The sequence below is a fragment of the Cheilinus undulatus genome, linkage group 23, assembly GCF_018320785.1.
Source record: "Cheilinus undulatus linkage group 23, ASM1832078v1, whole genome shotgun sequence".
Lineage (NCBI taxonomy): Eukaryota > Metazoa > Chordata > Actinopteri > Labriformes > Labridae > Cheilinus > Cheilinus undulatus.
Window position 1 is genome coordinate 9,911,638 of NC_054887.1, and position 17,227 is coordinate 9,928,864.

Below are 17,227 nucleotides of genomic sequence, written 5' to 3' on the forward strand. Positions count from 1 at the left end.
CTAGCCAAATAGATGTAGCAAAATGCTAATATAGTTGCTAAACTCCCCCTAGTAGCATAAGAGCATATACCGATGGTCACATATGGTTGCTAACATTATTAGATTGACAGATTTTACTAAGTACTGATTCAGGTTGTTACCATGAGCATACTGGCTTAAAAAGAGTATGTCAGAGGTCAAATATGGTTGGTAATATCACTAGCTAAACAAATAGTACTTTTAAAACTACTGCCAGTCTAAAACCTTGTATTTAATCAGATGTAGAGTATGGCTGCAAACATAAAGGCAAATTTTAGCTACATTAACAATATCAATGTAAATTTTAGTCAAGTATGGTTGTTAACACTATGTCAACATAATTTATTAAAAGATCAAGATGGTTGCCAAAATAACTAGCCAAAAAGATTTAGCAAATGCTAATATAGTTGCTAAAAACACCCTAGTAGCTCAAGAGCATATTTCAAAGGTCAAAAATTGTTACGAACATTATTTGCAATCTTTGTTTTCTTAAATGCTAAAATGACAGGTTAACCAAAAGCAATGTCTAATGTGGTGCCAGTTAGTTTTAAAAGCTATAATACCAATGTTCTTTTAATTTGCTTTCTGATAACATAAAAGTAGGCTGATGAAAATGAGCACAACAAAGTAGATGACAGTGATGCTAGGCTAAGCTGAACTCACCTAGAGGATGAAATATAATCCAGACATGCTGGCAACTCTGCAAGAACACAGTTTTGAATGGATATTACAAAAATCCTGCTTGAATTACAAATAAATCCGTTTACATTACAGAGAGCAAAAAAACTTTCACAAAGTCCACCGAGAAACTTCTGCTATCACTTTCTTTTGAGGAAGCAGCAACAGACAGTAGACTAACTGTGAAACTATAAAACTAGGCTATCTCTTTCACTGATCAGAGTAGCTCAGCTATGCTCAGTTAAATGACAGAGGAAGCTGCAGAAACCAGCAGCCCGTCCTCCTCTGACAACGGGGAACAACTTGCTCTCTGTTTTGTGATGGTGGGCTGCTGGTGAGTGAGACTGGACAGACAATAAACTACGTATACTGGATTACTGCATGACGCACTGCAGTCAATATGCATATCGTATACTCTATCTACACTCATTTCTCAAATTTCCATGAAAACTGACTAAAGCTGCTTTAAAACTACCATTTATGTTTAGAAATTTTACATGCTTAGCTGCCACAGTGACCTGAAGTGAATAAAACATGAGTTGGCACTAAAAGATAGCAAGAGAACCAATAGTGAAAGTACTGACACTTGTGATATTATCATCAAAGTTGGTATTATAAAGAGTAGGGTTCAGTTCACATAGCCTCCTGGCCATGGCTTTAATAAAAATCTGTTGCTGATGAATATTTTGGCAGCTCTTTATTCATGCATCATTTCCTCATATAATAAAAGACGAGCTGCGGCAGAGGTTTCAGGCCTTGGCGAGGTGATTTTCAGTCAATATCTTGAATAAATTTCATCATTCTGTAGAATCAAACCAGCCGCCACAGGGCGAGAGCGTGATATTAAATGCTTTGTTCGGAGAGGTCGAACTGTGAACGACAAGGATCTTTTAAGGCGGTGAGCAGAATTTTAATAAGCTGCCGAACTCTCCAAAAGTGCCTCTTTATCTTCCCATTTCTCGTCAATATCACACGTGTAGACTTGCGCAAACAGAAACACTCTTTTTCTGTTTACTCTCTCCCTCAGGGCTGTTTAACTCTCTGAAACCACCTGCAGTGAAGTGCAGAGTCATTGTACATTTCTAATTGACCTTGCAGGTTTTCATGATGTGGAGTTATGCTAACGAGCTTCAGAGCAGACAGCAGAACGCAGGGCAACAAGTTCAGAGCAGTTTCCCATTATAGGAGCTTTTATATCATGTTTTTAATGAAGGATATAAGACATAACACCCCGCTTAATGATGTCTGGAAACTAAATGCACTCTCCTGGGTATCCAAATATTTCCCACAACCCACAGTACAATATCTTCACTGATAATGTTAACAAAGATGGTGGCTCTTTTTATCCACAGATGGCACTGAAGAAAAAGTCAGGTAAACAATTTACGGCAACATATAGACAAGTATTTATGCAATGCATGAGCGAGGAAGTGACCTATCCAATCTTGTGGATTTCAGGGTTAATGATTTCTGCACTAAGAAAAAGGAGCGCAGAGGCAGATATCAGGCAGTCTCATTATTTCATATTCCAGCTCTGTTAGCTCCCGCTGCTCCCATGTCACCAAGGCAGAGCATATGTCCTGCCTTTCACAAAAACTGTGGTTTGAAATATTCTCTCATTAAGCTTTCTAGAAGGACATGGTTTACATAAAGTGGAGGAGTTTTTGAGCTGCAGTAAAAGCCATCACAGACACGGTGACAGTGGGTACAAACTATTTTAAAATCATGTGGAGTACAGAAATAACAGCAACCAGACAGAATCAAAAGTTAAAAGAGGGGAAGCAGATACAGTTAAAGAGATGTCTATGATAAAATTGTGTAGTGAAATGAAGATACTAAACTGGGTGGTGAGCATTAATGACAGCATGAAATTTCAATCAGTGGTGTCCCGATCTTGAGCCTCGATCAGCTAGGAGCCGATAAAAGCATCTTTTCAGCCCAAACAATCATTGATGTCAGCTGTTGTAAAGAGCACAATTCTCTGCAATATAAGAATTGGATTTTATATTTTACAACAATGTCAGCTGTACAAAGTTAAACATCCAGCAGTTGTTCCGATATGACACTCTAAAAGGGGCTCACAGAGAATCTGGGAAAGAGCATGCAGGAACAACACTTCCAAGGGCGGCGGGGGTCCCTGGTCTCTTGCATCGTTATGTGAGGACTCATGGGCTGAAAAGTTTGGGGACCCCTGTCTATGAGTCATAGTTTCACACCACAAAACATTTCTTTGACTTCATATGAATGACTCACAAATCAACATGCTGGTATTACTTGTTTTACACTGCCAGTTTGGACTTCAGAAATTTATGTTGAATGCAAATTAGCTAAAACATGCAATTTGAAATCAAGAGTTAGTTCAGGCAAGCAAGCTGTATAATCCAGATCAGTTGATCTCATGCAAGCCCTCATCAGCTGTTGGCCAATTGATTCGCTCTAAGCCCGCTTTTTTGTAATTGCACTCATTCTGCCATATTTAAATGGCTATAGCCTGGATTCACTTTGCTACTCCTTCTGCAAGCTTTTTGCAACCCTCCTCCACCCCAGCTCCTCTTTTATGCAGCATATGCCTTCATCAATGTCCTTCTGTTGTCAGTAAAAAGCATAAGAGGTGCTGGGGTGCTAATTTCTCCATCAGAGGATCCATCCTGACCCCCTTCCTCTAACTCAGTCTTTATAAAAGGCAATGAAACATGAAGGGGATGGTATAAAGTCCCCAGCTTGAAGTGCTTATCTATCCCACAGCTCTTAAGATCTTTCCAATGTGGAAAAAGAGCCACCAGAACACATGAGGGTAGGATCTAAGTCTGGAAAATGGGGGTGGTATTGGTTCTGAAACACAAAATCAGAGCTGATCTTTCCCTTTTTGACTGAATGCAACATAAATCATTGATGCCTCTGCTTAATGCCCATGACACTGCAGCTTACAGGAATGCTGGATAACATGCCACAGGCATCCTGTTTCACTGTGTTGAAGGCAGGCACAATATGATGGATTTGAGATCCATAATGGCATGCGCTGAAGACACTGAGGTCAGTGTGACGACAGCAGGTAATGAGATGTCAGCAGACCTTCATGTCCAGGCAAAGTCTGTCAAAGTTGGCCTTTTGAAAGCCCAATCAGCATCCATGTTTTGACACCATGTCTAGCCCTGTTACAGTCAACTTGTTGTCCTCCATACAAACTCTACTCCTGTAATGTTACAACAGGTTGCAACCATAAAAAGCTGCTGTAAAAAATGGTGTTTTTCAGCGTATGGACCATCAAGTCTGCACAGTAGGGTGAAATTACAGAACAAGTTGCAGATCCTGCTTTCATCAAGTAGTTAAAAGTCCTTGAAGCGTCACAACAGAGGACACATAAATGTTTCTTGTCCCACTGTGTTGTATTGTATCTTATTGTATCGTATCATTGTTTTGTATCAAATCGGGTAAGACAATTTGTTATCATACAGCTGCTCAGCGACTTAGTGGCAAAAGGATTTAGGGTTGGGTAAATGCTTGAAGTGAAACAATCTGAAGGAAGGCCAGATATTGTATTGTGTCATATGATATTGCATTGCCAAGCATCACATCATATCATATTGTATCATATATGATCATAAACTCTCAAACAGTGTCAGATCATTTTGTATCAAAAAAGGGTGTAGAGTTGTCACTATCGTATCACTTCTATCGTACTGTATTGTTTTGAATAATTTCATGCATCAGGCAAAAACTGGTTATTTGGGAAGTTCTAGTCCTCTTTAGGGCTTGGTAGCAAGGTAAATGCTTAAAACAAAACTTGTAGTAAGTTTTAATGTTGTATCTTGTCTTTCATACCATTGTGTATTGGACACCTTATTGATCTAATTGTGTTGAAGTTGATCAAATTCTACCATGTCCTGCCATGTTGTATAATATCATACCTTTAAAAATGTTTTTGTGGTATCCACTGTATCATATCATGTCATATCATATACCAACAATTTCACATTGTATTGTATCATGTTGTGTTGTATCGAATTGTGTCAGGAAGTACCATATTGTACGTTTCACATTATATCATTTCATATTGCAACGTATCGTATCACATCATTTAAGACCACATTGTATCATAGCGTATCAAATCATATTGAAGTGTATTGCATCGAACCGTTTCATACTGTATGGTATCGCATCACAACATGCAGTGTATCATGTATATCGCATTGTATCACAACATTTCGTATTGTATCATACCGTATTGTATCTAATTGTATTGTAACGTACTGTATCATACTGTTTCATTTCATCCCGTTTAGTTTCGTATTGTATCATATCACATCGCATTGCACTATACTGCATCGGATCGGTGGGAACCTTATGGTTTGATATCACAACGCATTGCATCAGACCTTACCGTATCATACTGTATCATATCGTATCGCATTGCATAGTACTGTTTTGTAAAAACTGGTTGTTTGGGATGTCCTAGTCCCCTGAGAGTTTTGAGAGCAGGGTAATTAACTGAAACAATATTTAGGAAGGCAAAAACAAATGGATTCAATACAGAGAATTCAGTGAATCATCCTATTACCAACTTGATCTGGAAAATTTGTTTTGTATCGTCAGTCCTTTTACTAGCCTTGTTCTGTCATCTATTCAGTTAACATATTTTACCTTTAGTTCTAATATATGTAGTACTTTTTAGAAGTAAGTAACTACAACTCAAAACCACCAATAATAGTGTTTTTAGACCATGCATCCGTAGCAAAACATAACCCAATTGAGCTATTAGAAACTGCCAAATCAACATTATCCTTATAGTTTTCATCTGTTCTGTAACAGAAATATGGCATGTCTTGATACGCTAATAAATAAGAAAGAAACAGATCAGAAAAGAAAACTTTAAATGCACAGACACTGGGTATTGGTCATGCATTACTTTGCTAATCAAACAAGCTGTTGGTAAGATAAATGGATCACTATCACTTAAACTCTTTACTGACAGGATCCCATGACAAATACCAACAAAGATTCTCTCATATAAAACCTGTAGCAACCATATGAACAGCAAATCTGCATGAGTCTTGGATGACAAACAAATGGAACAAAACCATTTACCAGTTCATGATGCCACAAACATTACTCCATCCTCTTCAAATAGCTAAACACTTTCCAGAAAGATCCAAACAACGCTGCCTTGAAGTAAACACACTCACACTGAGCTAGCCAAAACTGTACCTAGGTGACGAATCGGGCTTGGCCAGACTGTTGGCTCTCCCATAAGGCAATCGGCTCTTCCTGTCGCGAGACACGGCGGTGGGCAGGCGCGAGGAGCGCCAGACCACGGGGTCAACCTGTTCGCCCCGGGACATGTCGAGTTAAAGAGGGAGGGTAAACTGTGCCCTGCCAGGCCTGGGCCCCCCTGCCTTCTACAGTACAGCAAACCTCCTGTGGCTCCGGGCTGTCGGGAGCTGTCCAATGGGGAGTTCCCCTCCAACACACACACAGCCACACACTTCCCATCCCCTGCCCCAGAGACACCAGTCAGGCCAGCAGGTGCGGTCTATAGAAAGCTCCCCATACCACAACTGTGTACGTGCAGCAGGCCAAAAGTGTGTCAGTGTCTGTGTGAATACGTGAGACAGATAATTTGATAATTTAAAAAGCTTAACATTTCTAATTTGAAACATCCATTCTTCAGGCTTATCTTCTATTTCATGAAGTTACTCAGACATGCCAAATCTTCAGGGTCGGCTGGAGATTACAGAAATTCATCACCGTGGAAAATTAGAATAGGAAAAGGCTTTTTTATGAATACATTTAATTACATTTGAGCTGTAAAAAAGAGGAAAAGGAGTCTGCACATCAGTCAGGCATAAAGCCCTCAAACACATTATCATTACAACATTTATTTAATATGATGTAAAGATGGTTTTGCAGATATGAAAAGTGCAGTTCAGGACAAACCTACACTACAGACTCTCTTTTGGACATAGATAAAATCTAAAATGGATGATTTTATACACTCAAGTGAACACAGTCAAGGTGAGACAAACATGCATAGTGTTGAAGCTAATGTAAAACATTGTTCCCACAAGGAATGAAGCCCAAATCAGGATTAATCATTTAATCTATTTCATATATCACTGTTTCTATAATCTTATTTAAAGAGAATTAAGCTGAAGGGCATTGTGCCTGAAGCATGGAGGCTCCCTTTATCACGGAAAGACAAAAAAATTGAGGCCTGTTGATTTGTCTTAAATTTGTTCTATTTATGACATGTTCTTAAAGTGCTTAATATCTCACATCTGTTTTCTTGAAGTCCCGTAAAGTGAAATCCAAAATTTGTGTCCAAACACATTAGATATGTTGGAATAAGGTTGCTGTGAACATGTGAAAACGCTGAGATTTATGTATGATTGACCGTTAGAAAGTACTTATTACCTCTTTCTTGGCTAGGTTTAATTTGGGTTGGGCAAATAAAGCACCCCATGACATCAAGGGGTGGCTACGGGAATTCCTTGCCTCCTACTGCTTCAATGATATAAAATCATGAGTCTGTTGATAGCCATTGACACTGCTGCCATGAAAATTAACAGCCAGCTAAATACTGTGCTTTGGTCCATTGTGAGGTAAATTTGTCAAATCTATCAGCGACAGTGGTGGCTGATAGAAATTGGGACAGAGAACTGTCATGGAGCCAGCTACGCTCTGGCCATATTTCACTGTAAGACAAGAGTGCAGGCTAATTGCTGGGCTACTTATTTATCACTTGAACAAATCACAGCAGGAACAAACATCTTACCTGTTGAAGATACTTTTTGATCCATATTTCACTTATTTTTTATTTCTGGATGATTAAAAGAAGCGGACTTTGGCTTTGTCTCTCTCAAAGCAGCAACAATTTTATCCCTAATGCCTGCTAGCGTTGCTTTGCAAGTCTGTCACAATAAAAGCCTGCAATCCTAATTATCATTTAAGAGTTTCATTTTAAAGCAACCATCAGGAGCAAAGAAGTTTCATGAAGGAGAGAGAAGATTTTCTATTACCCTACAGGGACTATAAGTTGATGAATGCTTGATTTAAGTAGATAGTGCTTGAATGCTTAAAGCATGTGCATATGCATCCTAATTAGCATAGAGAAATGCCCCTTTTATGCCCATATAAGGGCGTCAGACTGCAGGGCAACGTGCAAACACAGAAGGCACACAGGAGTGAGAAGAGCAAGATAAAGGCAACTTTCAAATTAAAATAAGTCATAAACTTTCTTCAACTGCTTTTGCTGTTTTCACCAAAGCCTGCTGCTGCATAACTGGTCAATATGACTCAGACTGTGAACTACACGTGAAAGGCAGATAACTTCTCAAGCTCAAAATCCAGGCCCTTGAGTACAGGATCCATATTTCTATGACAATTCTGTAAACAAAGATTAATTTAAGATTAACAGTTCTTTATGAAAGCTTACAAAGAAGGCATTTAAAACAGAAACACATATGTTTGAAAAAAAAAAGATTTCTTCATATAGTATTGGTTTCTTCTCACTTAAACCCCTTTCAGCCTAACCTCTCTCAATCCAATCATTCTGCAACAGTCAAATTTTAAAATCTGTCTCCTCTCCTTTGCAGTCAGTATTTTCAATGCGACCGCTGCAACCCTCCTCCCCAGCTACCTCCATTACATCTCATTGGTATCCAGGTCCAGCTCCTCTGTCCTGCATCACTTAATCACTCCTTCCAAGTCATGTCAGCAGTGTCTGGGTCAAGCTCCTCAGAAGTCACTCCTCATCTTATCCTTCCATTACCACCGCCATTGTCTGGACTTCATAGGATGGTATTCTATTATGTTGGCGTCCTCACTATACCTTCAAGTTCATAAAGACATCATGATGGAGTCTAATCGCCAAAGACATTTTACAATCTCAAACATGACCAAACCTGTAGAATAAATCATTGTTAAACTTGCATTGAGTCTCTCCTGGTTAAGTAAAGCATGGCATGCAGCTTAACACTGATTTGTACTCACACTGCTTTACCATTGTTGGCAAGGCCAGTCTTTTCTCAGTATATTATTCTCTGCATAATATATTTGATAAGAAACACATGAGCCACATTTTTAATCCTCCTTCTGATTTCTGCACAAACTTCCAGACTTAGTCCCAGAGAGATAGAGCAGAGTATCTCCCTAAAACCTCAGAGTTTAATGGCTTACTCTATCACTGACAGATATGACCTCTGTGGCCTTCAGCATTCAGACCTGATTAACTTATCAACCCCGGGGAGAGAGACATTACCGAGGGCCGCTGGACAGCGAGGGCAGAGGGTCAGTTTGGAAATTAACTGAACCACTTTAAAAAGAGTCAGTAAATTACAACTTCCTCAAGGAATTAGGGCTTGAAAACGCAGAGTTTTTAAGGCATAACAATACATTTAATAGGACATATAGGTTGAGCCTGATGCACAATAAAAATAGTGATATTTTACAGTGAGAATCACCAATAGTAACATGTTTATTGACCACAAGATAATATATTTGAAATGTTCAGTCTGAAAAGACAATTCTGGTTTTCTCATATTTGAATTTTTCCTGCCTTAAATGCTCAAAAGTGCATGGAACTGTTTCCCTTAAGAGCATGTTTGCGACAAAATGAGGGAGAAAAGCAGTTAAAAGGGCCCAGTTAGCCTCTCAGCTCAGTACAAGACTCCTCAAGACTCCTGTCTTCCTTCATCTGGCTAGACTTGTAGTAGAAGGTCTGCAGGATTAAGTTATTTGTGATACCGAATGCCTCCATGCCAGGTATCCAGGTTAACCTGTTGGAAAAATCGCTTTTTTGTAAAGTATAGGGATTGTACTCAATGTATGTAGAAGTTTTCTGATCATAACTGCAGCAGGTAGGTCCAGTCCTAATCCATTTGCATGGCTTCTTTTTTTCAGAGCAGCCTTGAATACGTCACCAAATCTCCCTACCAAGCTGTCATCAGACTCCTCTGTGTGTTTTACGACGGTGAAAATTGCAGCGTCTCTAATGGCTTTATTCGTGTGTGCACTCAAACTTCACTGTTAGCTGTTTGTATGCGTGAGGGCGCTCTCCACCTGTTGTGGGGGGAGGCAGTAGTATGGGAATGGCAGGCAGCTGTGCCCCTAATGATCCCCCCCCCCCACACACACATACACACACAGTTACAGTGACCCCACCTCTACCACCTCTAGGCCAAAGCTCTCTGTGATATCATCTTACTCACAAAGCGTCTGCTCCAGCGCTGAGACAAACTGCTCTTATTGCTCTGATTTTACACTGCCACACACACATCCAAACACTGCGACTGTGCAGTAACTTGATCTGGTCAGGGGGAATGCTGCTCATGTGTGGCATGTCAGGCCTTCCTTTAGATGCTCTGTCTATTTACATCACTCACATAAACGGGCATCCTGAGATTTTTCTGTCTTTTACTGCTTAGCTACCTCTAGCCAACACTTCTATTGCACAAGGCATGTCTTCATACTATACAGACTTCTATTAGTAAAGATGAACCCCCTTAAATTGTCAACTTTAGAGCACTAAGCTGTAGACAAATCAAATCTTTCCTTTCCCAAATGTTCTTTTTCTCTGTCAAACTGGTTTCTATATTTCCCATACTGCAGCTAAACCAACAGCAGATTTGACAGCATAAGGACAGAGATTTTCCTCAGCCAAGATGGAGCAGAAAAAGCAGGCTTGATGGCTTCATCAATGAGGAGTTAAAAAGGAACATAAAAGTGGCATTTTTAACCAAAAGTTCAGTACCAAAAGTAAGGAGAGAAATCATTCAAAAACTTAAAGATGACACAGTAGAAACAAGTCTTGAATGCAGGGAAAACAAAGAAATCAACGTACAGGGTTGTACAGGGTTCACTTGCTGTACATTTGCTTCCTGTTTTGAGGGACAGTGCTATCAAAACGTATTTGCACCCATCCCGATTTCTTTTTTGTCACATTTAAATGTTTCAGATCATCAAACAAAAGGAAAACAGCCATCCAAACCTACATGGCCTTATTTGAAAAAGTAGTTGACACCTAAACCTAATAGGCATCAAGGTTGCAATCAAGCAGAATTGTTGTAATTCAGCCACATTGGATGGTTTTTCAGCATGAACGTCCTGTTAAAGGTCACACCACAGTACCGCAATCAGATTTTAGTCCTGATTTTGACAAGTCCACTCCAAAACCTTCATTTTGTGGTTATAAGCCATTCACAGGTGGACTTGCTGGTGTGTTTCAGATCATTGACTAATGGATGGACATTCTCCTTCAGGATTTTCTGATAGAGAAAGACTGGTTTCATCAGTTATTGCAAGTTGTCCAGGTCCTGAAACAGCAAAGGAGCCGAATAGCACCATCATGTTTGACCGATGGTAATGTTGTGTCAGTTTCCCTCCAGATGTAATGGGAAGCACACCTTCCAAAAGGTCAGCTTTTGTCCTGTCATTCCAAAGAATATTTTTCCCAAATGGTCTTTGGAATCCCTGTTTTTTTGGCAAATGTGAGATGAGACTTTGTGTTCCTTTTGGTCAGCAGTAGTTTTGACCTTGGAACTCTCCCATGGTGAGTGGGACCTTAGATGAGTCAAGTAAGGCCTGCAGGTCTTTAGATGTTTTCTGGGTTCATTTGTGACCTCCTAGATGAGTTGTTGATGCGCTCTTTGGGTAATTTTGGTGGGCTGGCAACTCCTGGGAAGGTTCACCACTGTTCCAAGTTTTCTCCATTTGTGGATAATGGCTCTCACTGTGGTTCGCTGAAGTTCAAAAGCCTCAGAAATGGCTTAGTAACCCCTTTCCAGACCCACAGATGTCAATGACTGATGATGTATTGCTTTTTGAGATCTTTCAGCCTACTTCACTTTGTCAGACTGGTTCTATTTAAGGGATTTCTTGATTCAACAGGTCCAGCAATAATCAGGCCTGGCTGTGTCTAGTGAAACTGAACTCAGCTTGGGTTATCTTTGTATAGTATTAGAATTTGTTTGTAGTTCTGAAACATTTCAGTGTGACAAATATACAAATATGCGTGCACGGAGCTTGTGCAAGGTCAGTGCCTCACACTGCACCACCATGCAACCCAAGGTAACAATATTTATCCCAGATATATGCTAATTCACTGAGCCTAAAGCAAGCTAAGCTAAAAGGGTGCTGTCTTTTGCTCTCTATTTAACATACAAATAGAAGACTAATACAAACGTATAATTAATTTCCCTCGGTATATTTTCTTATATCCATAGCTCTAACCTCATTTAAACTATGTACCCTCTCTCCCCTACTGTCAGACAGCTTGACTCTTCTCTGTCAGAACTTCCTTGTGGAGCTGATGCAGCTAAAACACTAATGAGAAACACTCCCTGAAACGGCTGTTATTCATTTTCAACACCACTGAGCGGCGGCCCATCAGATTCCTGTTTACAAAAGCTCTAACTGGACCTAATTAACCATCAAGAAGCCATAAATCATCCGTCCTCTATTCAAGCATGGATCCTTAAAAATAATTGGTACTCTAATTCAACCCAGTGACATCAGTTTGCTGCTGTGACAACCTCTTGGCCACCTCTGCCCTAGATAACCAGCACCAAACTACTGAAATACTAAAACTCTGTGTGGCTAACATACCTGGACTGCATGTCTTGCGTTTTGAGGCTGCTGGCAGAGGATGCGGTGCTGCTGGTCTGCTGGCTGAGCTCCACCAGGGACTGGTAGTACTGCTGCTGTTGCTGCTGCTGCTGTTTGTAGCGCGACAGGATGAAGAAGAGGCCCAGGATGCTCTTCAGGTTGCCATTCCTGATTTCTGAAGGAACAAACAAAAGAAAAAATGGAGCACTGTTTTCTTTTCTTCTTCTGAAGCCCAGTGAAACAAACAAAAAAAACAGTGTTTTTCACACCATTTATTTCATCTTACAAACACTGTAAACGGAACATATGTTGACTATGAGAAGTGGCGCTTGGGAATTGAGCTTGAGTGCAGCTGTTTAGCAGAAGCATAAGAGTCTTTGGAGAAAAAAACATTATATACTTCATTTCACAGGCGTAGAAAATAGTCTATTGCATATTACATGCAGAGTTATAACATTTTAGAGCCAATTAATTGTATTCAGCATGAAGAAACACCTACTCTGTTTAATCATTTGGGCCACAAGAACAAACATTTGTCATAGATCCAGAGTAAAGCATCTGCTCTCATATGAGCTAACACACAGCTGGAGAGAAGCTCAGCATTAGAACAACTGACATCTGGAACAAAAGAACAACCAAAAATATACAGTCACTTTAGTTACGCTTCTGCTTTAATAATGAAATGAGGAACTGATAAAGGTGCTGCTTTTACGGTGGTTTGATGATTTCAGAAGTAACGGATTTCTGTTGGTAATAGAGGTGAAATTATGTACAGGAAAGACAAGGCAGCACATGTACCATACATGGAAAATGGCAAATCACTTTTGGCCATTATTTGGCTTTAAGCAGGGCTTCCAGAGTTACTCTGATGACCACTCAACAGTCACAGTTACTCTGATGACCACTCAACAGTCACAGTTCCTCTGATGACCACTCAACAGTCACAGAGTTCCTCTGATGACCACTCAACAGTTACAGAGTTACTTTGTTGACCATTCAACAGTCACAGAGATACTCTGATGATCACTCAGCAGTCACAGACACCCTGATGACCACTCAAGAGTCACAGAGTTACTCTGATGACCATTCAACAGTCACAGAGTCACTATGATGACCACTCAACAGTCACAGAGTTACTCTGATGACCATTCAACAGTCACAGAGTCACTCTGATGACCACTCAACAGTCACAGAGATACTCTGATGATCACTCAGCAGTCACAGACACCCTGATGATCACTCAGCAGTCACAGAGTTACTCTGTTGACCATTCAACAGTCACAGAGATACTCTGATGATCACTCAGCAGTCACAGACACCCTGATGACCACTCAAGAGTCACAGAGTTACTCTGATGACCATTCAACAGTCACAGAGTCACTCTGATGACCACTCAACAGTCACAGAGTTACTCTGATGACCATTCAACAGTCACAGAGTCACTCTGATGACCACTCAACAGTCAAAGAGATACTCTGATGATCACTCAGCAGTCACAGACACCCTGATGATCACTCAGCAGTCACAGAGTTACTCTGATGACCATTCAACAGTCACAGAGTTACTTTGTTGACCATTCAACAGTCACAGAGTTACTGAAGGGTCTTTCCAGTTTGGCATATGTCCATCAGTTTGTTGATCCTCAGTGATTACATTGGCACAGCCTTCCTGCATTAATAATAATAATAATAATAATAATAATAATAAGATTAATGATGATGATAATAAAAATAATAATATTTATAATAATAATACTTTATTTGTATACCACATTTTATGCATCTATAAATCTACAAACTCACGGCCAATTCTTATGCTCTGTGTTTCTCCAAAGAACAGAAGTATTTCTGACCTGAAACTGCTCTATTTCTCACTGTTTTTATGTGCTTTAGCCGATAAATCAGTTTGTTTTGGAGACCTCACCTGAGGAGTATTTTTGTAGAGTTACAGCCTGTCAGACTGTTATTCTACATCGATTCTTGTCTAATAACAGAGCTAAGCAAAACAAAACTAGAAGTCAATTCTGGGTCTCTCAACTTATGATTGGAATCATCAACTTCAAGCAGACAGTTCTACCCTCATCTATATTTATACTGAAGTCAAAGGGAGTGAAAACAATGAAAAAGGAAAAGCTCTCACAGAAACAGCAGCCCTGCAGATAAAGTTACCTCTCAAATATGCTGAGCTGACAACAGCGAGAAAGCTCCTAATCAATGACTTATTTATTTTGTCTGGCCTTTTAATCTCATCCTCAACAGTTCATCTGAGACAAAACTCAAACAAACGCAGTTCTCACAAACTCCCACACACGCAGAGCCCAGACAGGATTCAGCAGTTAGAAGAGAAAGAATTGATCACCATCACTAAAGCACCCATTTGTGAAATGGACTTTTCATATCAAACTCTCAGAGCGAGCTGGCACACAGAGGAACAGGAAGGATAGCGGCGGCTGATGCAGAGTTTTGTGCTCGATTTTTTAATCTGGAAAGGCTCAGACGTCCTCCCTCAGCCATCCATGGCTGTGCTGTTTGAAGACTGTGAAACTTGGAGGAGATTAATCTCTCGGGGGTGTTTTCCATTTTCTAACACCCAGAGGCGGTAATTTATACTGGGCCCATGAGAGGGGCTGAACAGCAGTGTTCTCTGTGCTTTAGGGAGAAACAATGCTGCAGATTCAGCCAACCAACAAGCCTCTGCAGACCAAAACTTGTGGCAACAGTAGAAGTGATAGAAATAATAATGAGGAGGACATTCGGGATACTTCATTACTTCCCAAAAAGAAAAAAAAAAGCCCTGGAGCTCAGTCCTTGACTAGACTGTTAAACGGCCTCAGCTGCTTCAATAAGGCTGTAAACTCATCTATCAAATGTCCATCCGTTTTTCTGTCCATCCATCTGTAATCCATCCATCCATCATCATCCATCATCATCCATCATCATCCATCATCGTCCATCCATCCATCCATCCATCCATCCTTTTGCCCGTTCTTCCCTTCATCCATCGATTGTTTTATCCAGCAATCACAACATCCATCTATCCGTCTCTCCTCAATTGAAGGTTCTGCATTTGAGTTAAATTTCATGCAAAATTTCCTCCAAGCATCCACAGTCAACTTAACTACAGCGGCTCTCTGTCATACTACTCCCTTCCCATGCTCTCTGCCACATGGCTGCATGCACACCTCATCTCTGCTTGTATTTTGACTCAAAGATCATTTGCAGAGAGGAAAAATAAAACAGAACTTGAATGTCTGACAACTAATTTCTCTTCTACATTTACTAAAGATGTATTCTTTTCAGTTTATCAAAGACCTTTTTCAAACCATGGAGTGAATTTTAAGTCCATATCAGTATTTATCTTAATTTTAATTGGTTATTGCTGCAGAATGTTCAAGACAGAATGATCTCCAACTGTAAAAGAGGACCTTATATGCTCAAAAATAGTCTTACAGAAGTTGCTGCAGTGCTGCATAATTTCCCTGCCTCTGCTCAAACTTTAAGCCGTCTTCCCTACAGCTCAAACAGAAGGGCAAACCGCTGCCTTTACCTTCAAAATGATGTAGGGGAGATATGATCTCTTCAGACGTTTTCCACTTGACCATCAATTGTGTGCAGCTCAGCTTATCATCCCGGGCAAAGCTCAGAGAAGGTGTCTGCTGCAAATTTAATGTAAAACTGGCACACAGTGTCACCTTTTGCTCTCTTTTGTTGTACCTTTAGGTACTTTTGGAGAGTTTTATGAGAAGCTGTAGTGAGAAAAGGGGACAGCTGGTTTCCACAAAGCACAGTACGGCATTGGGACTGACTTTTTTTGTCAGCAGTAGACTGCCTTTTCATCTACTGAGAGAGTGCTCTTGCAGGTCTGGAGCAGCGTAGGGTAAATGTGTCTGCTTGGCTAAGGCTCAGTGAAAATGTGCCTTTGCTTCTGAAAGCTTTTTAAGTGGTTGACGTGGTTTCATTCAGTATTTTTTTCTTAGAATTTGAGTGGTTAGTTCATGAGTACCAGAGAACTCTGGAGGAGGTCAAGCAAAGGATCAAGTCGGGCTGGGTGAAACGAAGAGAGGGCAGATATCCAATCATTCGGAAACTATTTAAACTTCTTTACCTACTTAATCAACTAGGGGTGCTACAATAAGGTTATTTCATTTATTTCCACCTGCACACAGTTAGCTGACACATTAAGGTAAGTCCATCCTGGTCCTTAACCTCTGGCAAGAGTGAACTCCTAGCACAAATGAGTGCTTTAGTGGTCTAATGAAATCAGATCTATTAAACCAAAAGTATGAGATCAATTGAGATCAAGACTTTATAGTGGTAAAAAGGTCATGCTGTTGGTTGCCCTGAGCCTGTTCTTTGACGGCCCCAGCTGCAGGGACCCTGCAGTAGAAGGAGGCTTTAATGACCTGCTGTAAGGACCCCTCACTGTAACCCATTATCGACTACAGGAAATGTGTGTTCTGGAGCTTTACACCTCATTCTCAAGGCTGGAACCGGTAGACTGAACTTCCTGTACATAATTATCCCATTTCAGGTGGCTGAACTTTTTGTTGTTGCCTGTTTTGATGACTTTTTTTTACAACTGCAAGCTTTTTCTCACCAAAACAAGCCTTACAGATGCAACATTCGGGCTTTTCTGTGCTGAAAGCTACTGTCAACACATGTTTACGATGCTTAGTATCACAGGAATAACTTGAAATGTTCACCATCTTTGTTGATGACATGATGAAAGTAGCTTGTAAGCTCTGAATGTGTTTCATTCTTAAATTGGAGCATTGTATATTAATGTATTCATAATGATGGTGGCACTGGATGAAAAGTTAAAATTCATCCTGTATGCACATATAAATTGGCTGTCATCTTCATGGTGCTAAAAGCACCCATCCTGGTTAATGCTGAAAGTGATCCCAGAATGCTTTGCAAGTAGCATCAAG

At 40.2% G+C, this 17,227-nt stretch overlaps 1 protein-coding gene across 5 annotated transcripts in view; it reads right to left on the minus strand.

Annotated features, from left to right (window-relative positions):
* nav3 (neuron navigator 3) overlaps window positions 1-17,227 on the minus strand; it is a 340,033-nt gene that overhangs the window by 170,126 nt on the left and 152,680 nt on the right. For 4 of the 5 annotated variants that reach the window (XM_041780603.1, XM_041780602.1, XM_041780601.1 and 1 more), the window contains exon 5: window positions 12,298-12,472. In XM_041780603.1, coding sequence (XP_041636537.1) covers window positions 12,298-12,472 — 175 coding nt within the window. Of the gene's footprint in view, window positions 1-5,781; window positions 5,796-12,297; window positions 12,473-17,227 lie in introns of those variants that run through there. The other variant, XM_041780604.1, reaches the window with a different exon arrangement.